We start from the raw sequence: 21,690 nt of genomic DNA, 5'->3' as shown, positions 1-21,690 counted from the left end.
TTATCTAACACAGGCTTCATGTTTAGAATGATATACACTTTGCCATTTTACAAAATGTGTACAGTAAAAGGGCCTGATGGAAAACAGAAAAGGAAGAATGACATACAGCAAAGTTTATGAGCTGTATTATATCTTACAGCACCGGCTTAGGTCACAATGCTGATGATAAGGAAACATCTGAAGTTTATTTATACTTTTCTCCCTCTGCTCTTGGCAGTACGCTTAACTTAGTGAAAGTGCTGTCAATGCTGCACCCGCTGTACATCTGGCCCTCGCTGAATGGGCTTATCAGCTGCCTTTGATAAACAGTACAAAGAGTTTTCTTCAGTATTTAGTAATAGTTAGAGCAGGCTTCGACAGAGGCATTGTGCTTGTCATCCTCATAATAGCTCAGTATTGTAACCATGATACAGCCTAGTCCCATGTTAGAGTCCAAGCTGAGGGATATTTGTCTTCTATTTAGGATAAGTTCAGTGGAAACACTCTTTTAAGGTACAAATAACATTTTCTTCCACTCCTTAGAGTAGAAGCTAGCCTTTTGTGTCTTGGAGAGAAATTCAATTTACAGAAACATCAATCTCCTAGTGAAGGTTTTATATGCGGATCTAAGCACCGTACCAGTATAGATTCTGGCTAACTATGGGAAATAAAATACAATTAGAAAAAAAGGGCATGAGTACCCTGGAACTGCACACAGCAGTTGACATCCATGCCCTCTTGATAGTCAGCCGGGGCCAGTGCCCAAACAAAGGTGTGGTAGTCCTTCGCTGACAGCCATCCCACCTGAGGAACAAAATATGCACAATGTTATTTGCCATTAAATACTCTTCATCCACATTATTTTTCTGACAGTCTTTAGGATAACTGTACCTTGAAGAGTCCTATCCAGTCATTGCTGGCCCAGTTGTGCTGTGAGCTCAGTGTGTAGTGGCAATCGACTCTGCTCTGAGGGAAGTAACTGCAGCCCACGTTTCTGAACTCGACCTGCCAAGTGTTTTCCATGGCAACACTAAAGGAAGGCAGGCTATTTTGCACATGCAGGAAAAAAAACACAATGTTCAATGTTGTTAGGAAGACAAACAAGACAGAGCCTATAGTCTGTGAACGTTTATTTAGTGTAAGTAGATATCCTTAATTTGTGCCAACTTGAGGAGAGAACACCAGAACGTAACCTCAGTGACAGCACTGCTGTTGAGCAACATGACATTACATGTTTGTCACAAGGGCTATTTCAGTCATAGTCAACATAATTTGCTATTGTACACCGTGCACGTGTAAGCATGAAGGACAAGGTGTCGAGAACCTTCAGCTTGTATAGGTCTCAAATTTCACTGGCAAATGCACTTTTGAGGAATTCCTGCCTGCAGTTAACCATTAAACCACTTGTGGCTCAGAGAAGGCATTATTTATTCATTTAGCATTGTGTGGGGTGTTCAATCCACCATATGTTAAGTGTGAGTAACTATTGCATGCGCCCGGTCATCCTGACAGACATTCAGGTGACAACACTTGCAAAGAAATACAATTTGAGAGGGGATTCTAAAGGCACTATTTGGGCCTAAAGTGTACATATGCTGCAGTTGTAGATTAACTGTACCTTTCCCATACTTTATATTTCTCTCTCGTGTTACATCAATTTGTATTCTTGTTAATTTCGTTTTTCACTTATTTGTATGGTTTGGTAACTGAGCTGTTAGATTTTTGTATTTTATTCATTTAATTGTTTCCCTGTACAGCACTTTGGTGTGGAGGCTTTAAAGTACTTAAGCTGTGTTGTGTTGTATAAGCCAAAAATAACTATAGAGGTGTACAGTTTCTATTTTTATAATGCATCTTCCTAAACTTTGCAATAAGGAAAACAACTTATATTGTTTTATTATTTAAAAAAAACATTTTGCAGATGTGTTCAAAAAACATGGATCGGTGACAAAAATATACACTAGCTTTCGGAGGGTTCACATTACACGGCACGAGGCTTGAGGCCCAACAGTAGCAGCACATGTAGTGAAAACAGTGTCCGTGCACGTCGATGCAAAGATAGGAAGACAAACATGTCAACAAAGCAGCTAAAGGTGGATCTGAACATGGAGGCCTACTCGCTTATTATCGACGTATCATTAGTTAGTGGGCTGTGCATGCACGTCAGGCAAGACAATAACAGGCTTTGTTAACTACAAAGACATCTGCGCACATTATCCCTCCACCGTCTCGGCCGGTTATCCTGCTTACCTTCGCCCTCGCGTCTCTGTAAACAGTCTAGACGAACCGTCTTTCTATCAGATACAGGAGTCACAATGTGGAAGAAAAAACAACAACAACAAAAACATGAGCGGTACACACGCACTTTCCTCTTCAGGCTCAGTTGCTCCAATAACCCGAAACAATAACAAAAAAACCAAAGCAAAACACAAGCATGACAGCTTCACTTCCACTGCGGAATTATGGGAGCTGTTGTTCATCATGTGGCTATATCTACGTTGAAACACCGAATTTAAACTACATTTCCCAGGCTCAGAGCAGAACAGTAGAGGTCGCACTGGACGTAATATGATGCTTCTCATCGACTGCCGTTGTTTTTCTCATCGCTTGTCAAGGCTCAGAGAGCCACTGGGATGTCTGACAGAGTTGTGCATACTGACCAATGGGAATTAGTATCTCCGGTTTGCGATGAGGAAAACAACGATTAGCGGTTGATGCAGCTAAACGGATGTGAGCAGAATGAGAGAGCGCAAGCTGATCCTTTGCATTTCTGCTGTAATTGTTGTTGTTGCAACCTTATATCTCATATGTTACAGAGAATATTTTGAATGTTAACTTTATTATTTCGCATATTTCCTATTCAACTGGAAGGTAAACATGCACCCTATAAAGGCTATTTAATTTGAATCACAGTAAGATACTACGTTATCTGTGACTGGTATTTAATGTAATGTTTTTATTTGAAATGTTTTGCTAAACATATGAATCGATATTCTGTAAAAGTTAATTATGAAGGTTTTTCGTAGTTACCTGCAGAGGTTCAAGAAGTCTAATCTTGTACTTAAATAATAGTAGAACCAAAGTGTAGGAATACTCTGCTATAGGTAAAAGTCCTGTACATGTACAACAAGTATAAAAGTATTGGCATCTAAATATACTTACATTTCTAGAAGTACTTATTATTGAGACTGGCCCGTTTTGCAATCATATATATATAAATAAATAAATATATATATATATATATATGTTTTAATTATAGTTACTGATGTATTCATATGTTTATAAAGCTTGTAAAGCTGGAACCCATTTGAATCCCTTTATTTACTGCTGGGTTGAATGAGAATTTGAAATAGATGTAACTCAAATCTAATTTAAGTGTCGATCATTGTTTCTCACTAATCTGCAAAGTAACTTAACTTACTAAATGTAGTGGAGTAAAAGTACAACATTTACCTGAGTACAAAGTATCATGAAATGGAAATACTCAAGTAAAGTACAAATACCTCAAAATTGGACTTAAGTACAGGAATGAGTAAATGTACTTAGTTACTTAACACCACTGATTACCTGTATAACCTTAAATTATCATCTTGTATAATCTTGACTGTTCTGCATTTGATGGAGTTTTCAGGTATTAGTCATGTTCAGTCATTTTTTCAAAGAAGAAAGTCACAATTTGGCAATGAGTTTGGAGAGACATTGCCTCGTAACATGTGGGGGTACAAATATCAGCAGTTGCTGGTTGGGCTCCGGACAGCAGATGGCAGTATACCATCTTGATAATCCTATGCTTTACATTCAGGCTGCAGCATATATTTCTTAGCATCTATAACACACAGTGCATGATCTTCAGCCTCCACATACTGTCCCACGGGCTTCTGGAGGAGTCTAAGGTTTTGCAAATATTGCAACCGCACAGCAAAACTAAAAGTGGGTAGCCCAGAATGAGGGAAATATCCCTGCAAAGCCCTTTAGTGATATACTACTACAGTTATTTGTTTAATTGATTGTCTTGGAACTCTTTTTAAAAGTTTTTATTGACATATATTTAAATAATGGCTTTTTAATCACACACACATTATATTTAAAATGATTTGAATCAAACCTGTTGATAAAGACAGTCAACACACTCTGTTGCAGTGAACTCAATAGGAGTCAGTTGGCTGCAGGAACCACCATCATAGAGGTGGACATTTAAATGAGTATTTAAGATTTAAGGTTATAATGCCTCAGTAACCACAGTTTAAATAATGGTCATCCTAAATTACTGAAGTTATTGATGTTTTTCCCCTAGCCTTCTTATTTATCTCTGCTCATTGATGAGTCCATCCAGTCACATAGTACTTTACTCTTCTCAATTAGTAAGTCCAGTTTGGCTAATTTGGTCTGTTGAAGACACTATAAGGACGCTTCATGTAATTTTATGCCGACGGACAGTCGATGTTGAGACCCTATAAATTGTATTTAAGTGGATTAATAGCGTGCTAAGCCTGTGAGCAAAGCGGTGCTGGAAGTAGTGGCTCTCTATGCAATAGGATAATTAAATAGCTTGTACCGCAATGACTAGCTTATTCAGACCAGTGACAACTGTTTGCATGTGTGTTTAGGGCTAGAATGTGAGGACATGTAATATAATACTCTTCTTCTTGTTTTGTGGCAAAAGATTCATTATAAGTGTCTTGCTCTTTCTTTTATTTCAGTTAACCAGTATGCATCACTGTTTAAACACAGATATAATGATTCACTACTTTGTCTTCTTCTTGCTCCTGTTATGCTAATTGTTTGGTGTTATTTTTGCCACTGTCATTTTAGAAAACGGTATGGCAGGCAGTTAGCCTTGACTTTGAAGTTGTTAGAAGATGGCTGTGCTAAAGGAATGTGAGGCTTCACCCTAATAGAGACTAGACTCAAAGTGGATTGTCCATGAAACTGCTTGATCTTGACCTAGCTGCCTGCTGTTATGGCCCCTTTGTCTGTCATAACCCCCCACCCCAACAGACACACACACAGGCAAACACACACATTCACACAAACACGCACAGACACACAGGAACACACACACCATATGGATGCATACTTTTAGTCTGGAAACTGTAAGCTGGACTAATATCAACACTTTTATGCATTACTTGGAAAAACCCACTACAACTGTTCTGGCAAAAGCTTCTGCAGGCTGTTTGTTTATCTGTTGCAGTACTACTCCGCACAAATGTAATCCCTGTCGGCTGCTGATTTCTAGCAGCCTGGCATGGAATTCCTCTCAATATAAGAAAATGGTATAGCCCTTAGTGCTACTGCAGTTTTATTACCTGAGGTGGTCTGTCTGAATATAGCTTACCACATGTCTCATTCAAAGGGAATGGCAGGTATGTGTCACTAGTCATAAATTGTAACTTGCCTTCAGCAGTAATCAGTTGCCAAGGAAACCTCAAATGGGATTATGACCTTCTGTTGTGTGTAGGCAAGTAAACTGTTAAAGTTGTCAACCTCCAAGAGACAAACATAAAAGATTTATGTCAGTAAACAATTTATTTTCTCATCATGATAAATTAAAGTGTAATGTGTCTAGTGTGTAAACAGAGCTTTTAGATATGCATTTTCCCATGATGGATATATGGTTTAAACCAATCTGAGCACTTTTGAGTTAAATATTACCCATCATCGTAGTGAGTGATGTAAGCAGTGAGGGCTGTGTGACCATCCAGTCAAGGAAAGGCATTAGAAGGGTAGAAAACAAAGAAAGAGGGAGTGGGAGCAGAGTGCCTGGAAGGAGAGCAGAGTGTTGGGAGGGCGGAGATGGAGAAATGGGGGACGGTGGTATTTAGTATGCACGGCCAAGCTGCCCCATCTGCTTAGCGCAGCAGTCCCTGTCGTATAACTGTCTACAGGCCGTGGGCCACATAAAGAATGTCTCAGATTTGATGTAATTCCGCAAAATTAATGACAGCTTTACTCGGTATGGGCCGTGAGGGAATGATTAGTGTTTGATCGTCCATCTGATCAGTTCCCTTGGCTGGCTGCAGGAGATATGCTCCACTATATGACTGCTGCCTATGGCAAGCACACACAGATATACCTATCCCAAAATCATCCCTGGGTCCCCACGCTCTACTTTAGGTTTGAGTTCTGGTTCCTGTTTCCCTTCAACACAGACAACCAATATCTTGTTAAACTGCCTGTGCTGTGACACTTCACATCAAAATGAACATGAACCTATTGATGGGCAGGAGGCAGGTCCCACTGGTGGTGTGATTGTGAACATGGCCGTTTTTTTTTATTCCAGGCTGTGCAGTATTTCAAAGGAAAGTGGGCCAACCAGCATCCAATTTAGAGAACTCAGAGGTCACACTATGACCTTTTACAAGATATGCTTTACTGCAGCTGTGATTGGAATTGGGTATTAGTTTTTAAAAGAGATGGGGAATGGATTGGGAATTTGAGTGAATAAATTGATCCACTGGATGGATTGCAGGAGTTTGACAAGTGGAATTCCTCTCTTCCTTTTTAATTCAGCCCCACCTCAGCCGGCCCAACCCCCATCTCTCTCCTCCTCCTGGGCTGCTGCGTTTACAAGCGAAGGGGGCATTCTGTTTTACAAGTGAGCCTGGTGCGTCTCGGTGTGCTAGCAACATTAAAATTGAACCCGTCTTATCTGTGCAAAGCGTGAGGCTTTACATCAGACGCTGTCGTGCTGCTGCCATGAGGCTCCTGTGTGCTTTTATGTAATGTGGTGCAGTCAAAAACCCAGCGGACAATTAAAGTGAGCTGATAGATAAACAAGTGATTTAAGACAGGGATGTTTGTTTGTGGAATGTAAGGTAGAGTTGGGGGAGGGCAACTTCATTGTTGAACGTTTGACTATTGTTAACAAGTCCAACACATTACACACATTTCTCAGCCAAATCAACTGTCACTGTATAAACCGCCCGATCTGGGGAATTGTTGTTTGTTTTCAAAGTTGTACCTATTTTGTGCTGAGTTGCATATGGCAAAGCTAATTTCCCATCTGACCATTAGTACTCTGGTCCAGTACCAAGCACAATTCTGCAAAGGCTCAGGGAGGGTTGTGTTTATGCCAACACAGATTGTCGGACAGATTGGCAATCCTTCACTGTGTATGGATGCAGTGTTTTCCCCTGAAATTGTTGGCCATTATAACAAATTACTTGCAAAAACACCATTAAAGTAAACAAAAAACCTCTTGCATCTGTTTTGATGCTAGGCTCGTTCCAGTTCAATGCAACTCAGTTCATTATCCTCTCTGTTGTACTCTTTCATCAGTATTTTTCCAACACTCTTCAATAACACTGTCTTTCCAAATTACTTGAACGTATTTCTTCCCGCCTGGGCCCCCCCTTCCCAATCGGCATCCTCTGATGTTCTTTCATATTGCTTTCTTTCTTGGCCCACTCCTCCTCCTCCCCCACTGCTTTCTTTTTCTCCTCCACATTTTATATTTTTGGCTGAGCTGAGGACCTTTCTTAGCACAGTGACCTTTCTGGTTTTAAATTAAGCCCCACTGCGGCATGTCTCTCTTCATAGACCGCCAGTTACGAGCCTTCAGAGAACCGCAAAAGAAATAACGATTCTGATGAAATGGCCCCTTTAAAAAGCTCTTCCAAATTCCTTATACATTTTTCTTCCTCTCTTCCCCCTTTCTGGTCGCATTAATATTCACACTAATGAGGAACATCCTAAAGAGCAGGCCATGGAAAATGTGAGATGAGAAGCATGCGCATGCCTCCCCACATACACATCATACACACACTGTTGCTCATTGCTAATGGGTTCTAATCAAATGCCATGTATGTTTGAAGTGATTTATGAAAACTGGCCAGCGTGAGCTTGCAATGTGATTGCTTAATCAGAAAGGGACCATTTTTCAATGGATGACCCAGTTTGTGGACTTTTAGAAGAGACCATGCTTTACATTATGTGTAGAGATGTCCCGATCCGATCACGTGATCGGGGACCGGAGCCGATCACGCGATTTTCAGAAGATCGGAATCGGGAGAAAAAAATCGGGGATCGGGATTTATTTTAATTTTTTTATAAATACTTTTTTTAAATTTTGTATTCAATGTTACGAAACAAAAACGACCATGTTCAAGTCTTAAAGTCATCCTGAGGCCTTAGTTTTGGTTTCAAATTACACAACATCATGTATGTGTTGCTTCTTTGGGGCTTGTTTTCATAGACCTGGTTGCTTATTTCTCTCAAATCTGGCAACAGAGTGGGCAGGGCGCAGTGTCTAATTGTAGCAGTAAGCTAACGATTACTGATAAGCTTTATTTTGTTTTGATCCAATGCTGCACAACTGAACCGATCCAATGCTGCTGTGAAAAAAAAGAAGCTATATCCATGTTGGATAGAATATCCAATTTAAATAAAAAAATAACCTTAAGGGACAACTTGAATGCTTTTTTTTTTTTTTTTTTTCTCTTAATGCATTGCATAAAGATCGGATCGGGAAAGATCGGTATCGGGAAAGATCGGTGTCGGCAAATTGTCAAAATCAAATGATCGGAATCGGATCGGGAGCAAAAAAAGGTGATCGGGACATCCCTAATTATGTGATTAATAGGCTTCTATTAAATTGTATTTAGATGATGAAGAGTTCTTTATGACTCTACTGAGGTCATGTTGTTACCTGGTTATTCTCAATTTGTTTCAGTACTTCACATATGTTCAGAATTTCACAGTATTATGTCAGCAGTGCTGTGGTAGAAAGCAGGTGATGATAAACCTCAGAGCAGTATAGTCATACAGGACCTCCCAGGTGACGAGTAATGTTTTAATGGCCTCGTTCACTGTCTATCGTCATCTTTTAGTGCGTTATCCTGTTTTAGGTAAATGAACATGAGGAGTTAATTTGATGAGTGAACCAAAGCATGATACATAAATGATACATTTATCTAAAATGTGGGGCATTTATGTGTTGACCTGTGCTGACTGACTTACCATACCTAAAACTCAAGACAGAAAGCTACAGCTATCACAGCGAAGAATCTGAATAATTAAGCTCTGAGCGGAAGGCTGTTTTGGGCCTCATGGGAAAAGGCTTTGAATGGGTGTTGAAGTACAGTGTTTTGTTCACACTCCTATGCACTCGTATCACACCCACTCTGAATTTAGGTGAAGCACTTCACAGTTTTACTCATGAATCCACCACTTCACTATAATGTGCTTTGGTGTAATTCCAACTAATGGTGTAAGAAAATATTGATATACTGTTAAAGGGACTGGGATAAACGCAAATGCAGATCCCACATTTGTATATTTCTATTTCTATATACTATTGTAGTTTTTCCTAAAACAAAAACGTATATATATATATATATCAATATAATGAATCATAACACTGTAATATGATGCCTTAATCCAGACATATACAAAACCTTTTACTGAAGAAAAAAAATACCTGGGGGAAACTCTCGGTAACATGGATCCCACAGTAGGATGACATGTTTAAGGTGTGAAATCCATTGTGGACTTAATATTTTTAAGAATTAAGAGAATACTATTAGGGAACCGTTATTCACTAACTCAGTATCTATTTGTGCAGATATAAATAGTCTGGAGATTTAGTGTGGTAGCTTTACATTTAAAAGGAGATGTGATTGAATAAGTCTGCTTTATTAGAAGACCTTTATAAACAAAGATGATGGTGTGTAATTCCCTTTTACTTGGTAATCAGGACCAGCCTTCTTTTTATATGGTGCACAGTGATTACTATATTTATCTCCTTTATAAAGCATGGGGCACAATGGGACTTGCAACATTTAATACTTTTAACATTTTGGAAGAGGTAAGCCCCATACTGGGTTTATTGCACCGGGAGGAATGCTGTATTTAAGCACATTATAGCTGTCCTTTTTCCAGTTACATATGGCATTTTACGTCATAACATTTCCACTGACACCCTCAGATGCAGACACGGAACCAAGACTTAAAGACTCTGGGTAAATTCAGAGCAACATGGAGTGGAAATATGCAGACATCAAATGGGCTGGTTTTTCCTACTCAACAGATTGTTTTTTTCCACTGGGAGATGAACATACTGTAGCCCTGAATATTAATCCCAACCCCCATCCCCTATACAGGCTGCAGCCAACAACATGCAGAGATGATTTCTGGGGCCTCTCTTCTTAGGTGCTTCTTGTAGCCTTGGTAACCCTAATGAATTATGGGCCAGCCCAGTTAAAACATGTGTGGTATTACCCCATTCCAGGGTGTGTCCTCCTGGGTGTCTATGAATCACTGATCTCATCAGACGGGTTCCTTCTCTCTCTCTACCCTTCTCTCTCCTACCTAATCTTCACATATCTCTCGTTCTCCTCCCTTCCTTCGCTCCCCTCCCCCATTCCCTGGCTGTCACACACCAGTCCCCTGGGGCGTCTGTCTGGGATCTGCCAGGATCATCAGTGTAGGAGGGGAGAAGCTAACTGGGAGTCCGTCCTGGCTGTAAATCTGACCAGGGAGGGAGGAGAACCTGCAGTGGCCACATTTGCAGACCAGCTATTCCAGAAGCCCCCTAATGCACTGAAAACCTCGTACTTGCATCAACATGTGCAGACACACATGACAACAACTACTCCCAGAGGTAGTGTTCACCCAGGTGTTCACTGCCAGTAAATCTCAACTATCTTAGTGTCACTGCAATTAGCTAAACTTGTCTTATCCTGAGAGTGATAATGAGCTCTCATTCTATAGCTTTACAATTCTTTCACATAATCAACCAGCATGCATATACAGGACCTTTATTTTCTGTAAAGGAAAGGCATAAACATGTTTCGCAGCTGAAATTGAAGTTATTTTGTTGTCGATCCTTTATGCCTATGTGTCTTTTTTTCTCTATTGTAAAAACTAATTGAAATTATGCCTTTATCCGTAGGGGAGAGTATATACATTTATTACACATTGTATTCCTGGAGAGGACTTTCCGTTTAGTGTTTCCTAAAAAGACGATGATGGCAAATGTTTGATCCTAAGGAGATAGTGACAGTTTGGTGGAATACTATCCAAGGAGTGAAAAGTATTATTTAATCCATGGTGCTATGCAGAGGTAATTTCAGTCTCCGTTGCTTTAAAGCCCTGGCAGCCTAGCAAAGATCTGGACTGCAATGCAGTGAGGGGGGCCCTTCTCTCTCATACATACATTTAGTTGGGTGTGATACCATTCCATACACATAGACACACACCCTCCCTCTCCTTATCTGAGAAATAAGCATTTTTACAGAGTTTGAGCTGTAAAAGGAGAGGAGCAGATAGCCCATAAATCTAGCCATAAAAACGTTAAGTTGTCAGAGGTGCCATCAGCCATCAATCGTGTGCGGCAAGCTGATGAAGGGGAAATAGGTGATAAAAAACAGCATTTTAGGGAAATTATGTCCAGTCTTCCATTTGCGAAGTGCTGCAGTCGCATCACGGCAGAATCTTAATCACTGGTTGGTGTGGCCAGGGACTGTTCCTTGGTGTGACAGTGAGGAGGAGCACACCCTGGTGGAAGGGTTGGATATTGAGAAGGAAAGGAGAGCCATTGGGGAAGGTGGGGGTGGGTTGGGGGTGTTGTAGAAAATTATACAACTAGCATAAATCACTTCTAAACTACCGTTTTTCTCTCTCCTTCATTTTCTCGCTTCCCTCATCTCCCTCATCCACTCGTTCCCTTTCTCACTGTTTATTTGTATCCTGCATGGCCGTGCATCTCTCTCTCCATTGCTCCTCCACCTGATGCCCCTCCCTGACTTTCTGCCCTTTTTTAATTCACTTTTCAGTCCCCAGCCATATGCTGGCCACCCTCACTAACCCACTCTCCATCCATCTCAACTTCATTTCCACTGTGGTTTGTTTACATGCTTTTTTTATTGATCCGATTTTTGTTGCCTACCATGGATTTATCCCCTGTCCATGGGACTGTATTATCAAACCTTGAGATTGACTCGTCTCTGTGAGATGGTTCAGATATAGTCTGTACTTGAAATAAAAGAAAATACCATTTGGGCTGACGCTTAATTCACACTTTATCAGACAGCACTGTGACATGATTCCTGGTTGCTTCTTTATTGTGGCATTTTCCTCCCCAAATAGAAAAACAACCAGTGATTTTTTTTTTTTATCCAAAGGCATTTGAATACAAGGCAGATTCGTTAAAGTGGCTGCGAGGCAAACGTAAATTGTGCATACCATATAGCTGTTTTTTTTATATTTACTTATAATACAGTGTATTTGTGAGTGTCTTGTTCAGTGCAAAGGAGTGTTAGCTTGTAGCATGGAGGAATGATATAAATGCATCATGTGAGAATAGCCTTGCCTATTGAATTGATAAATGCTCTCATTGTCTGATCTGTGACTCCCCCTTTAATCTAAGGTCATTTGTTAATTAATTTGAATAGCCTTACAGGCTCTGCCTCGGCTCCAGTCTTGGTTGACTGATGTCATTCTGCACTGAGAGCAGACTATAAGCACTGTGAAATGGTTGCAGTGATGCATGTTCATCTGCAGTGGCGCCTCCAGTATATCCTGTCCAGTGTCCATTTATCAGGGGAAGGTGTTACTGAGCACAAAGCAGCCCTTAATAAGTGAAAAGTGGCAACGTTGTATTTCTCACATGAACATGGTGGCAGTGGTGTACAATTGATTAAGTATACAGAGCTAGTTGTAATAGTTCTGATGAGTAAATTATGTTATAATGTTCATTTGGGACTGCCACAATGCCAGCTTTGTTTGCCAAAGTTACTCTGTGGTCCTGGTAGTTAATGCTGAGACATTAAATGCTCTCTGATCAAAGTTAGCGAAGTCTTGTGTAGGGGCTGTGCTGCCACCCGTAGTTAGACTGAGGTACTGTAATGCAGCATCCAATCCTCATGTCAGTTTTGGTGGGCTACTCTGCAGTTCAGTCACACAGCATGTGTTTGTGACAGAGTGTAGTTTAACAACACATCTAACCTTACTGCATTAAAGCTACTGCACCAGTGAACATGCAGGGTTTATGTAAAATGGACTGTTACAAAAACATACTGTCCAATTGCGGTTAGGCTCTCTACCCTCTGCGCTATTAATGTTTAAAAACTACACATGATATCCGTGAGGAAGTGCTGTGTTCCCATGCATTTGAGGCAGTTATACGGCCTTACCATTCTCATACTTTGCTTTACATAAGTGTTGATGGGTATCTTTTTCTTTTTTACCCATGGAATGTTACTTATTGCTATCTATTTGTGTTGCTGCTAAATGTGTGGAAATGCTCTTTTGTCCACAAAGTTGATACACAGTGGTCCTTTGCTCATATTAATACTGTTCTCTAATGTAAACTGTGTAACTGCAAACCGGCCAAAATCTGGAGAGCCATTAAAGAAACATTGCTAGAAAAGTCAGAATGTAAAGGAAATGCTACGCTCAGCAGTGGATCACCTTGATATTTTATTACACACGACCAAAAATCTGGACATTTGCCATACATTTTATTAATTTAATTTGTCAAGGTTTTATTCAGCCTAAATGTGTCGTTTTTTTAAAAGAGGGAGCTGCCACATACTGGCCTTCACTTAAGCGTACACTTTTACAAAGCTCTGAATACCATTGGGTTACTAATGTTTGGAAGCTCAATGTTTTTTATTTGAGTAAAGTGTTAGGGTGCTTCCCTGCATCTTTCTTGGATCATCGGTCAATTGCGTTGTCTCTAGGAGCAAACTCCGAACAATGCAGATGGCAGAAATGAGAAGGGGAATAAGACACATTTGCGCAGCAGCATTTTTCTCTGGTTTTCTGTTGTAGGGAGTGGTTTTCTTTCTGGTGAAATGTTAGCGCAATGACAGCTGCATCTGCCAGGGGGCAGTCGAGCACACACACGAAGGCAGCAGAGAGTGAGAGAGTCCTGCCTCTGCAGATCTCCTTTTCTCCCTTTGTGGCCAGATTTCTCTTTCTGTCATTCTATCAGAAGATAAAGCAAGTTGCTAATCAAGCATATCTGTGTAATGTTGTATGAATCATTGTTGAGATTATTGCTGCTATTTGAATTATTATTTTGAGTGGTGAATATAGTTCTGTTAAGCTCTGCTGTAATTATAAGCACTCACTGGTTTATATCCCCCATTAATGTTCTCTTCATTAGCATTAAATCATGTTAGTCACTTTCTATTTTGGAGGTCAGAGGAGGCAAAATGAGGTGTGGAGTGAAAAGTTCTTATCTATAGGACGATGTCTGGTGAAAAAGGAAATGTTAAGACTATTACATATTAATGTTAAAGCATTTAAAAAGTTTAAACGGCGTACATAAAAAGAACATTTATTCACTCTCCCAAGTAAGCTTGCCAGTTACAGTTAAATGAATTCAAAATGTGGAGTTGTAATTTTGTGCCCATAAAACTGTGAAAAGAATTTCATTTATTTCTCTACACGGCCCATTTATGAGCAATACGAAATAGATACATTAATGTTATTGCAAAGGATAATGCTGCTGTACTAAACTTCTGCCTGAACATTCACACAATGATTTTGTTTTTTTTCCTTTTATTCAAAACCAAGGAAAGTAAAACCAAGTAATGATCAGGCCACTAATGAGGAAGTTTTGAAAGCAACCTTATTTATATTTCTTGTAATGCTTTCTTATGTGTTTCATAATAGGACATAGTTAAATAAAATGTTGCTGTTTGTTTTTATTCACAAGTAATTTGTTTCCAGCTTCTCAGCACTTTGACTGTCCGTGTGATTAAAAATGTTCTGCTTTAGCTCAGCGGGTGTTAGCAGAAAAGTATTTTCATTGCAAAAGTATGGTTGCATAGCACGCTGTGCAGGTCTATCTGTTATTGTGCTATAAAGTTGATTATATCCCAGGCTTAAACTTGTTTTTCAAGCCCAATGTCACTTCTGTTTCCTCAGCCCTCCATAGAAGAAAAGTCATAAACCTTTTTTTTTTCGAGCAACCGTGTTAAAAAGAACACCTGTAACTCGACACACAGACTTCTCTACTCAAATGCCAGGGGCAACTTTATGACTTACTCGTATGGGGACACACGGCTAAATAGCTAGTTTGTGTACTAGCCTATCTTCTCGTTGTGCAATCCTTTGGTTTCAAACAAAACGTGCATTTGGACATCTGAATGGAGGCCATTTTGGTTTGGCCTTATGTTTGCACAGCCTTGGGATTGTGCATGCGCTAGTGGGGGATGGGTGGACTGCTGCTGCTACCCCTACCCTAAAGACTCCTGTTAATGTTTTAGTCATTCTGGAGCCGCTGGGCTGGGAGACAGATTCAGTCAAAAAGCTCTGAGCACCCTCAGGTCCTTAGAGTGATTTACTGCGTATTTGGACATCTGCAAAGAGCTTTTGCACCTTGAAATTCTCCCTCCCTGACTGTCTCTCTTCGCTGTAGTAAACCCTTGAGAATGTTCTGTCGTACTGAGTCACCTTGAAGGTATCCAAGGTAGAGTCACTTCCTTTCACCTTCTCCCTCATTGATTCTCCCCTCCCTCTTTTCCACCCCTCCATCTTACCTCATATTTCTATCACCTTCTAACCTTCTGCTTGGGCCTGAACCACACCCCTCTGGTCTCGGCCATCGCATTTAATGTGTGCTGCTCCTGTGTCTCTTAGCCCACCTCTCGCTCACCAGCTGGACACATCAATCCATGTGACAGGTGCTTGTCAGTCTGCTCCTTACTGGGCAGCATCCCAAAAAGGAAACACAAAGTCTTAGACAGCACAACAGTAATAAAACAAGAGCTAATGTGTCAAAATAGAAACACATCTTTATAGGATATCTATCCTCACTAACAAGACACGTGTAAGTAAATGATAAGTGGTTACGAATAAGTTGCATTACCTAGTAGACAAGTTGTATTTACTGCTTTGTTGCCTATGGCGGCCACCCTGAGTCAAGTGAAGAGGAGAGCCGTCAATGGTCATCAATAACAGGTCTGTGTGGTGTGGGTGGTGCAGGCTGTGTGGCATGTGTTTGAGAAGTGATGGCCAGAGGCCTTCTGTCTCTGCAGCTCGGAAAATATGGTGTCATTAGTATCTGTGTCTCCATAACTGGAACTGTTGCTGAAGAGGCCCAAACATATCTGGTATGCAGTGTTTAGGAGGCACGCCGACAGGATAATTGCTGGGCAGAAACTGGCCGTAGCTCCAGACTTTCAAGTGTTCATTGCCTTTGAGTGTTTTACACCCCAAGTGGCTGAATAGCCCAGGGGAAACGAGGTCTGCATTGATTTATTGCTCACCCTTAGGTCTTTTTGTTTCTTTGGACCAAGGACAACTCAATCAGCCACCAAAGAAGTCTCAAAATTGAGTTTGTAATATCATTAATGATTGACTGGTTATTTGTTGCACAAAGGAATCGGAATACCGTTGAAGTGAACATGTAAAATAAGGAGAGTGTCTAAAGCCTTTATTCCTCACTGGTGCATTCCCTGAAATGTTTGGCTGCATTTCACAACCACAGTCGTCTCTCGCTGCCAGTTACCAGTGATTGAACAGAGGAACAAAGTGTTCTCATTGAGGCAGAGTAAGACTTGGAAAGCTGTCAGGGTAATTATAAAACAGTATATTCAAATGAAAGAATATGTGGAGGTTCCTGCATCATCTTTTTTGCATGCCGAGTTATTTAATATCACAGTAACTAAGTTGCGTGCACATCGTTCTGCTTCTTCTTTACGTTCTATTTTCTTTTTTGCTGTAAGAATGTTAGACATTGAAACTACTGCCAAGTAAAATAACAGCGAAAGATTAACTGTCGTGTCCCCCTTCATCTCTCCTCTCCTCCCTCACTTTCTTGTTAAAACACACAAAAAAAGACTTCATAATTAGTTGCATATGGTAGTCAACTGGCATACCCATTTATTTGTGTGTTGGCCAACTTGGCCAAGACATGTATACAATCAAATGTTATGTCTTGCCATAAACATATTTATTGTTGTATTATACACTTGTGGGGATGACACAGTGATTGACACCACAATAAGGAAAACAGTAGAGAGGCTATGCATGAATGTCGTGCCATTAAGAGGGTTTTTATACCTGACAAAAAGCTAGAGCGAACATACATCTTTGTTAAAATGATGGTTTTGTTTGCGTCAAAGTTTATTCAACATTTAGAATTTATTTCTTCAATGTGGTGGAATACAGAAGCTTGACACAACAAATTACACAAATGAGTCACACAAAGTCTTCCCTTACTTACCGACATTTTTGCACTCCCGACGAATACTTGTTTTTTTTCTCCTGATATTTAAGTTACACCTTAAAATAAGAAGCAAAGCCAATGCCACAATTCTGATAAATTATTTAAACCAACAATGATATGACTTGCTCTTAGTATGAGCTTGGATAGTTAGTATTCATCGGAGGTACGTTCTTTTCAACTGCACTGTGTAATACAGGGTTTCTTTTGTTTGAATTTGAAGTAACACAAATATAGTTTTCCCTCTCTGATGATAAAGTGACACAAGCATCTCTAATGTTTATGAATATATGGCTGAATCCACATAGTCTTTTTTTCTGACTACAAGGATATTTCTACATTTTTACAGTTAAAGCAATTATTTCAAAGACCATACTAAGACTCATACCTCTGCACAATAACTACATGGTTGTTATCTCAACCAGTTTACTTCAAACTGGGAAACCTTTGGCTTGTGTTTAGCTCAAATTAGAGCTGGAATATCCGTCTGTTTGAGCAAACCCCTGCTTAGCCCTCTAAGGTATGGCTTGAAGTATGTTCAACCTCAGCCAGCAGCCAGTACTTGCCAGCACTATAAATGCCCAGATGTCAGTACCTAAGCAAAGCTTAACATGTGGAAAAATGATTAAGACAAGCAACCGATTCACACAAAACATTAGCTGCTGAGAGATAAAACATTTCCTAGATGTAATCGCATAACTTAAATCCATCAGAACTGAAAAACAGTAACATTTTCAAGCTCACATTACCATGTTCATGGGATCCACAATACTTTAGATAAGGACTTTTTAAATGTACAATTTGGTGGAAACTTGTACACTTTCTGACATTTTCAAAAATATTTTGCCCTATAACCGACAAGTACAGTCCTTGCATGGAACCCATTCAATATCTAGCCATAAATGAATAGGGACAAATGCTTTTGGCTATTTGAGGAGAGGCCCCCTAATGGCTTTTATGTGGATCTGAAATACTACGTGGTGGTGGAGAGGCTTAAATTAAAAAGAGGGACATCTGCATACCTGAAAACATGTTAAGTGTAGTTAAGTAGTATCTGTCATTGCCCTATGTGAGGTTGAACTCCTTCATATGTCACAATAAGACAGGATTTATGAATAATTGATATGGAAACTTCGTTAAGGAAGGCAGGAAAGGAGGAGCCATGTTGTGCAGAGGGATAGTTTTTCCATTTGGTTAGAAGGGGACGAGAAAAGATGGCTCCTTTTCTGTTGTGCTGTTTGAACTCCACCCACATTACCAAATAAGTCCCAAAAGCCACGCTATACTCCACCTTCCTTTTGATGCTGAGCAAAGGGTTTTGCGGTCTGATTATAAATAATACTTTTTTCCTTTTGCAAGGATTTTATGACAATGATATATGCATATACTCGTGTAATTATTCACAGGGACACACTAAGGCTCCAGACATGGGTGTGTGCTCATGCAGACATGGAAAACAGAGAAGTAGAGGGAAAACTGCTTAGATGAAGGGAATTAAAGACCTTGTCAAATGACCGTATGTGGTTAACTGTAGAGGTACAGCAGTGGCAGTCGGGAGCGATGCACCACAGAAAGTGAATCAGAGTCACAGCTTCTGCAGTCGTAGACTATTTAAGGAACCGTGCCAACTCCAATCATAAATAAACAGACAACCTCCCACCGAAAGTTAAAACAAGCGATTTGAGTACATTTCATTCTTAAATGTACAGCCTGACTTCTTTATACAAAAACTGACAGAAAGTGACTGTTAAACAAGATTAAAAAAAAACTGTTTATTGATTGTAAAAGGTCTAGTAAAGAAGACCTTTATTTTTGAGTTACGATGTGATGAAAAAACTGTGAAAAGCTATGGCTCATGAAATATCTATAAATACTCATAATATAGCCAACTTTGGAGCCCAAGCTTTGTATAATAGTTTGTGTTACTCCTAATTTGAAATGAGAACACGTACTAAAACACATATTCCAAGTTATGCTCCATGTATGCTTCAATCAAATGGACTCCTTAGCATTTGCTCAATCACTGCAGAAGAAGACGATATTGTGCTTCTCCGTAGGCATTTAAGTATACAGAAACTTATAAGAGAAATAAGATAATTTATACTTTCTTGATCCCAAACCTGAGGGAAAAGCACCCAGTAGGCAATGAGGTTGATGCTTTAAGTTTGAAATGTTAATCAGTGTTGTGTTTCAGTTGCACATATGCCACCAATTGCTCGGTTAATTTGTATTATAGAAATAAATAGACATAAATAAAATAAGCACTTTTCATTTAGAAAGATACAACTAAAGACCTAGGCTAGTACGAACAGAGAACATTTATTTGTTTTGGTTTAAGAAGTCTCATTTGATCTAAATAAACAAAACTAAAAAGCATATTTTCTTTCCAAAACGTAACCTTTCCATCTAATAAATTCCATGGAAATTGGATCATAATGTATTTTGTTGCATTATGTTTTTGTTTTTGGGATTGCTCCCCTCTGCAACGGCATCACTTCTCAAAATTGAGAGTGGCCATTTTCATAAATATAGCATTTAAATTACACAGCTAGCCAATGTATATTTTTGCAAACTGGCCTTAAAATAGGGAGTTCATTCATTCCATATCTGTTTCTTTGATCTCATTATGTCTTGCTATCTGTACTGCAAACCATTTAAATCGTTCTTCTTGATTTATGATTGTCACTGCGGTTGAGTCCTCTTGTGTGCCTTTATGGGCATCTTGCTTTGTGTGCGTACGTCATGATTTGTTTCTATATAATGTAGTCTTGCTTGGACGTATACATGCATTTGAAATACTGGCACTACTGTTATTTGGCCCATATGGCGATATGATGGTCTTTTGGTAAATTGTTGCGTTTGTCGGGATCTTTTTGAAAGACTTCCTCCAACCCACACTTTACTTATCTGTGACATCCATTACAATACAAATAAAGGTTTTCAGATGTAATAGTTGACCTGTGATGTGGCAGACTAAATAGGATTTTAGATTATCATTTAAAAAAATCCTTGGCTAACCTGCTAATTAACCAAACGAGAGTGAAAATGACATTTAATTCTCATCGATGTATGGCAAGCTATAAATAAGCAAGTCGGTAATTTTCCCAAAATGTTGAACTCTTCCTCTTAAAGGGTCCCTATGATGCTTTACGAGGTTTTCCCTCTCCTGTATTGATTGTATATGTAAATGGTTTGCAAAGATTAAAATCCCAAAGTCCGCTCCAGAGGGAGTTTCTCTCCCACACACTTTTCTTTTGTTACAAGGTGAATAAGTGAATCCCTCACATGCAGTGTAGAGCTCTAGAGTTTTGTCAATACAAGTGGCATGGCTCTAGTGACGGCTCTGTTTGTCCATTGGTCCAGACTGAAGTACTGTATTGTTAACCACTATCAAGTTGTTTACTGTGAAATTCTGAGTCCTTGAGACTCCTTGTGAATTTAGTGATTTTTGTGTAGTTTCGGGACTGCTTCTTGCATCTTTGGGAGGCTTTCACGGTGATAACATCTTTCCACACACTGAAACATAAACACCTGGCAAAGTACTCAACAAGGCTGCGGTGGTAGTTCAGTTTACAGGAGGTGCTTCCAAACCACATTTTGCCACTATGACTCACAAACTGAAAACAATACCGACATCGCCTTTGTGGCTGCTAAAAATAGCAACATTGTGTGAGTCTGTGCTTTGGTACATAATAATTCCTTTATTTATAAAATCGTATTCTACTTTTCCATGATTTCAAGCTAGATAGCTTTTTAAGCAACTCATTGAGGCTGTTCACGTTTACCCTTACGATGGAATTCTGCACAATCCATAGGTTACTGTTTACGGCTGGTTAAACATGCTAGCATCCTGACTAAGAAAGGGAACATGGATCACATTATAGCTGCTGTACATCAGTGTAGCGTCATTAATATTGTTGCCATGCTGACATTAGCTTTTAGCTCTAAGCTCCACCTAATCGAAAGCTGAAAAACAAATTTGTCTTTGCTCACCTCAAGGTTGGCCGCAGAGAGTCAGTTACGTTTTGATGGTGAGCTCCCCTGCTAGCTTGTGTTGCTACATCCAGCTGTCATCTGATTTGTTGCAAGTAGAAAGGTCATCTGTAATGGGGTCAAAGTTGAAATAATTTGAATTTTGAGCACAGTGCTCTGAGACAATTTCGGGCGGCACCGCTCTCTACATAGAAAACATTGATAACGTCAGCGAAGAGCTGTCTTTCCACTTGTCATGTGAACGCTCCTTAAGTGCATCCTCACACAGCCAGTTGGGCAGTAGACCCTCAGTCTTGTTTAGATATAACTAAGATTGTCTATGGTGTAAGTGTTTACATTGAAGATGAGATTTTGAATGATAGTTTAAAATTGCGATTGTTAGGCCTTTCTTAAAACTGAAGCAAGACAGGAAGGTCCTCAGCAACTGCTGAGTTACAGGGATGTGGGATTAGAGATCTAATACAATATGCCCCTGCTTGATTCTTCTGTAGAGCTACATTTAATAAATACCTGCTAATTAAGTGAATGCAACAGAC

The 21,690-nt window shown here is 39.7% G+C and overlaps 1 protein-coding gene across 2 annotated transcripts in view; it reads right to left on the bottom strand.

The window, feature by feature from the left end:
* calcoco1a (calcium binding and coiled-coil domain 1a) overlaps positions 1–21,690 on the bottom strand; it is a 36,235-nt gene that overhangs the window by 10,637 nt on the left and 3,908 nt on the right. The window contains exons 2-4 of one of the 2 annotated variants that reach the window (XM_079676776.1): positions 21,155–21,262; positions 871–1,024; positions 681–783 (exon numbers count right to left, since the gene is read on the bottom strand). In XM_079676776.1, the coding sequence (XP_079532902.1) occupies positions 681–783; positions 871–1,002 (235 nt within the window). In that variant the 5' untranslated portion in view covers positions 1,003–1,024; positions 21,155–21,262. Of the gene's footprint in view, positions 1–680; positions 784–870; positions 1,025–2,229; positions 2,411–21,154; positions 21,263–21,690 lie in introns of those variants that run through there. The other variant, XM_079676775.1, reaches the window with a different exon arrangement.

This window comes from Notothenia rossii (genome assembly GCF_949606895.1).
Source record: "Notothenia rossii genome assembly, chromosome: 4".
NCBI classification, from domain to species: Eukaryota; Metazoa; Chordata; class Actinopteri; order Perciformes; family Nototheniidae; genus Notothenia; species Notothenia rossii.
The sequence above is the reverse complement of the archived record's forward strand: the minus strand, read 5'-3'. Positions and strand labels throughout refer to the sequence as shown.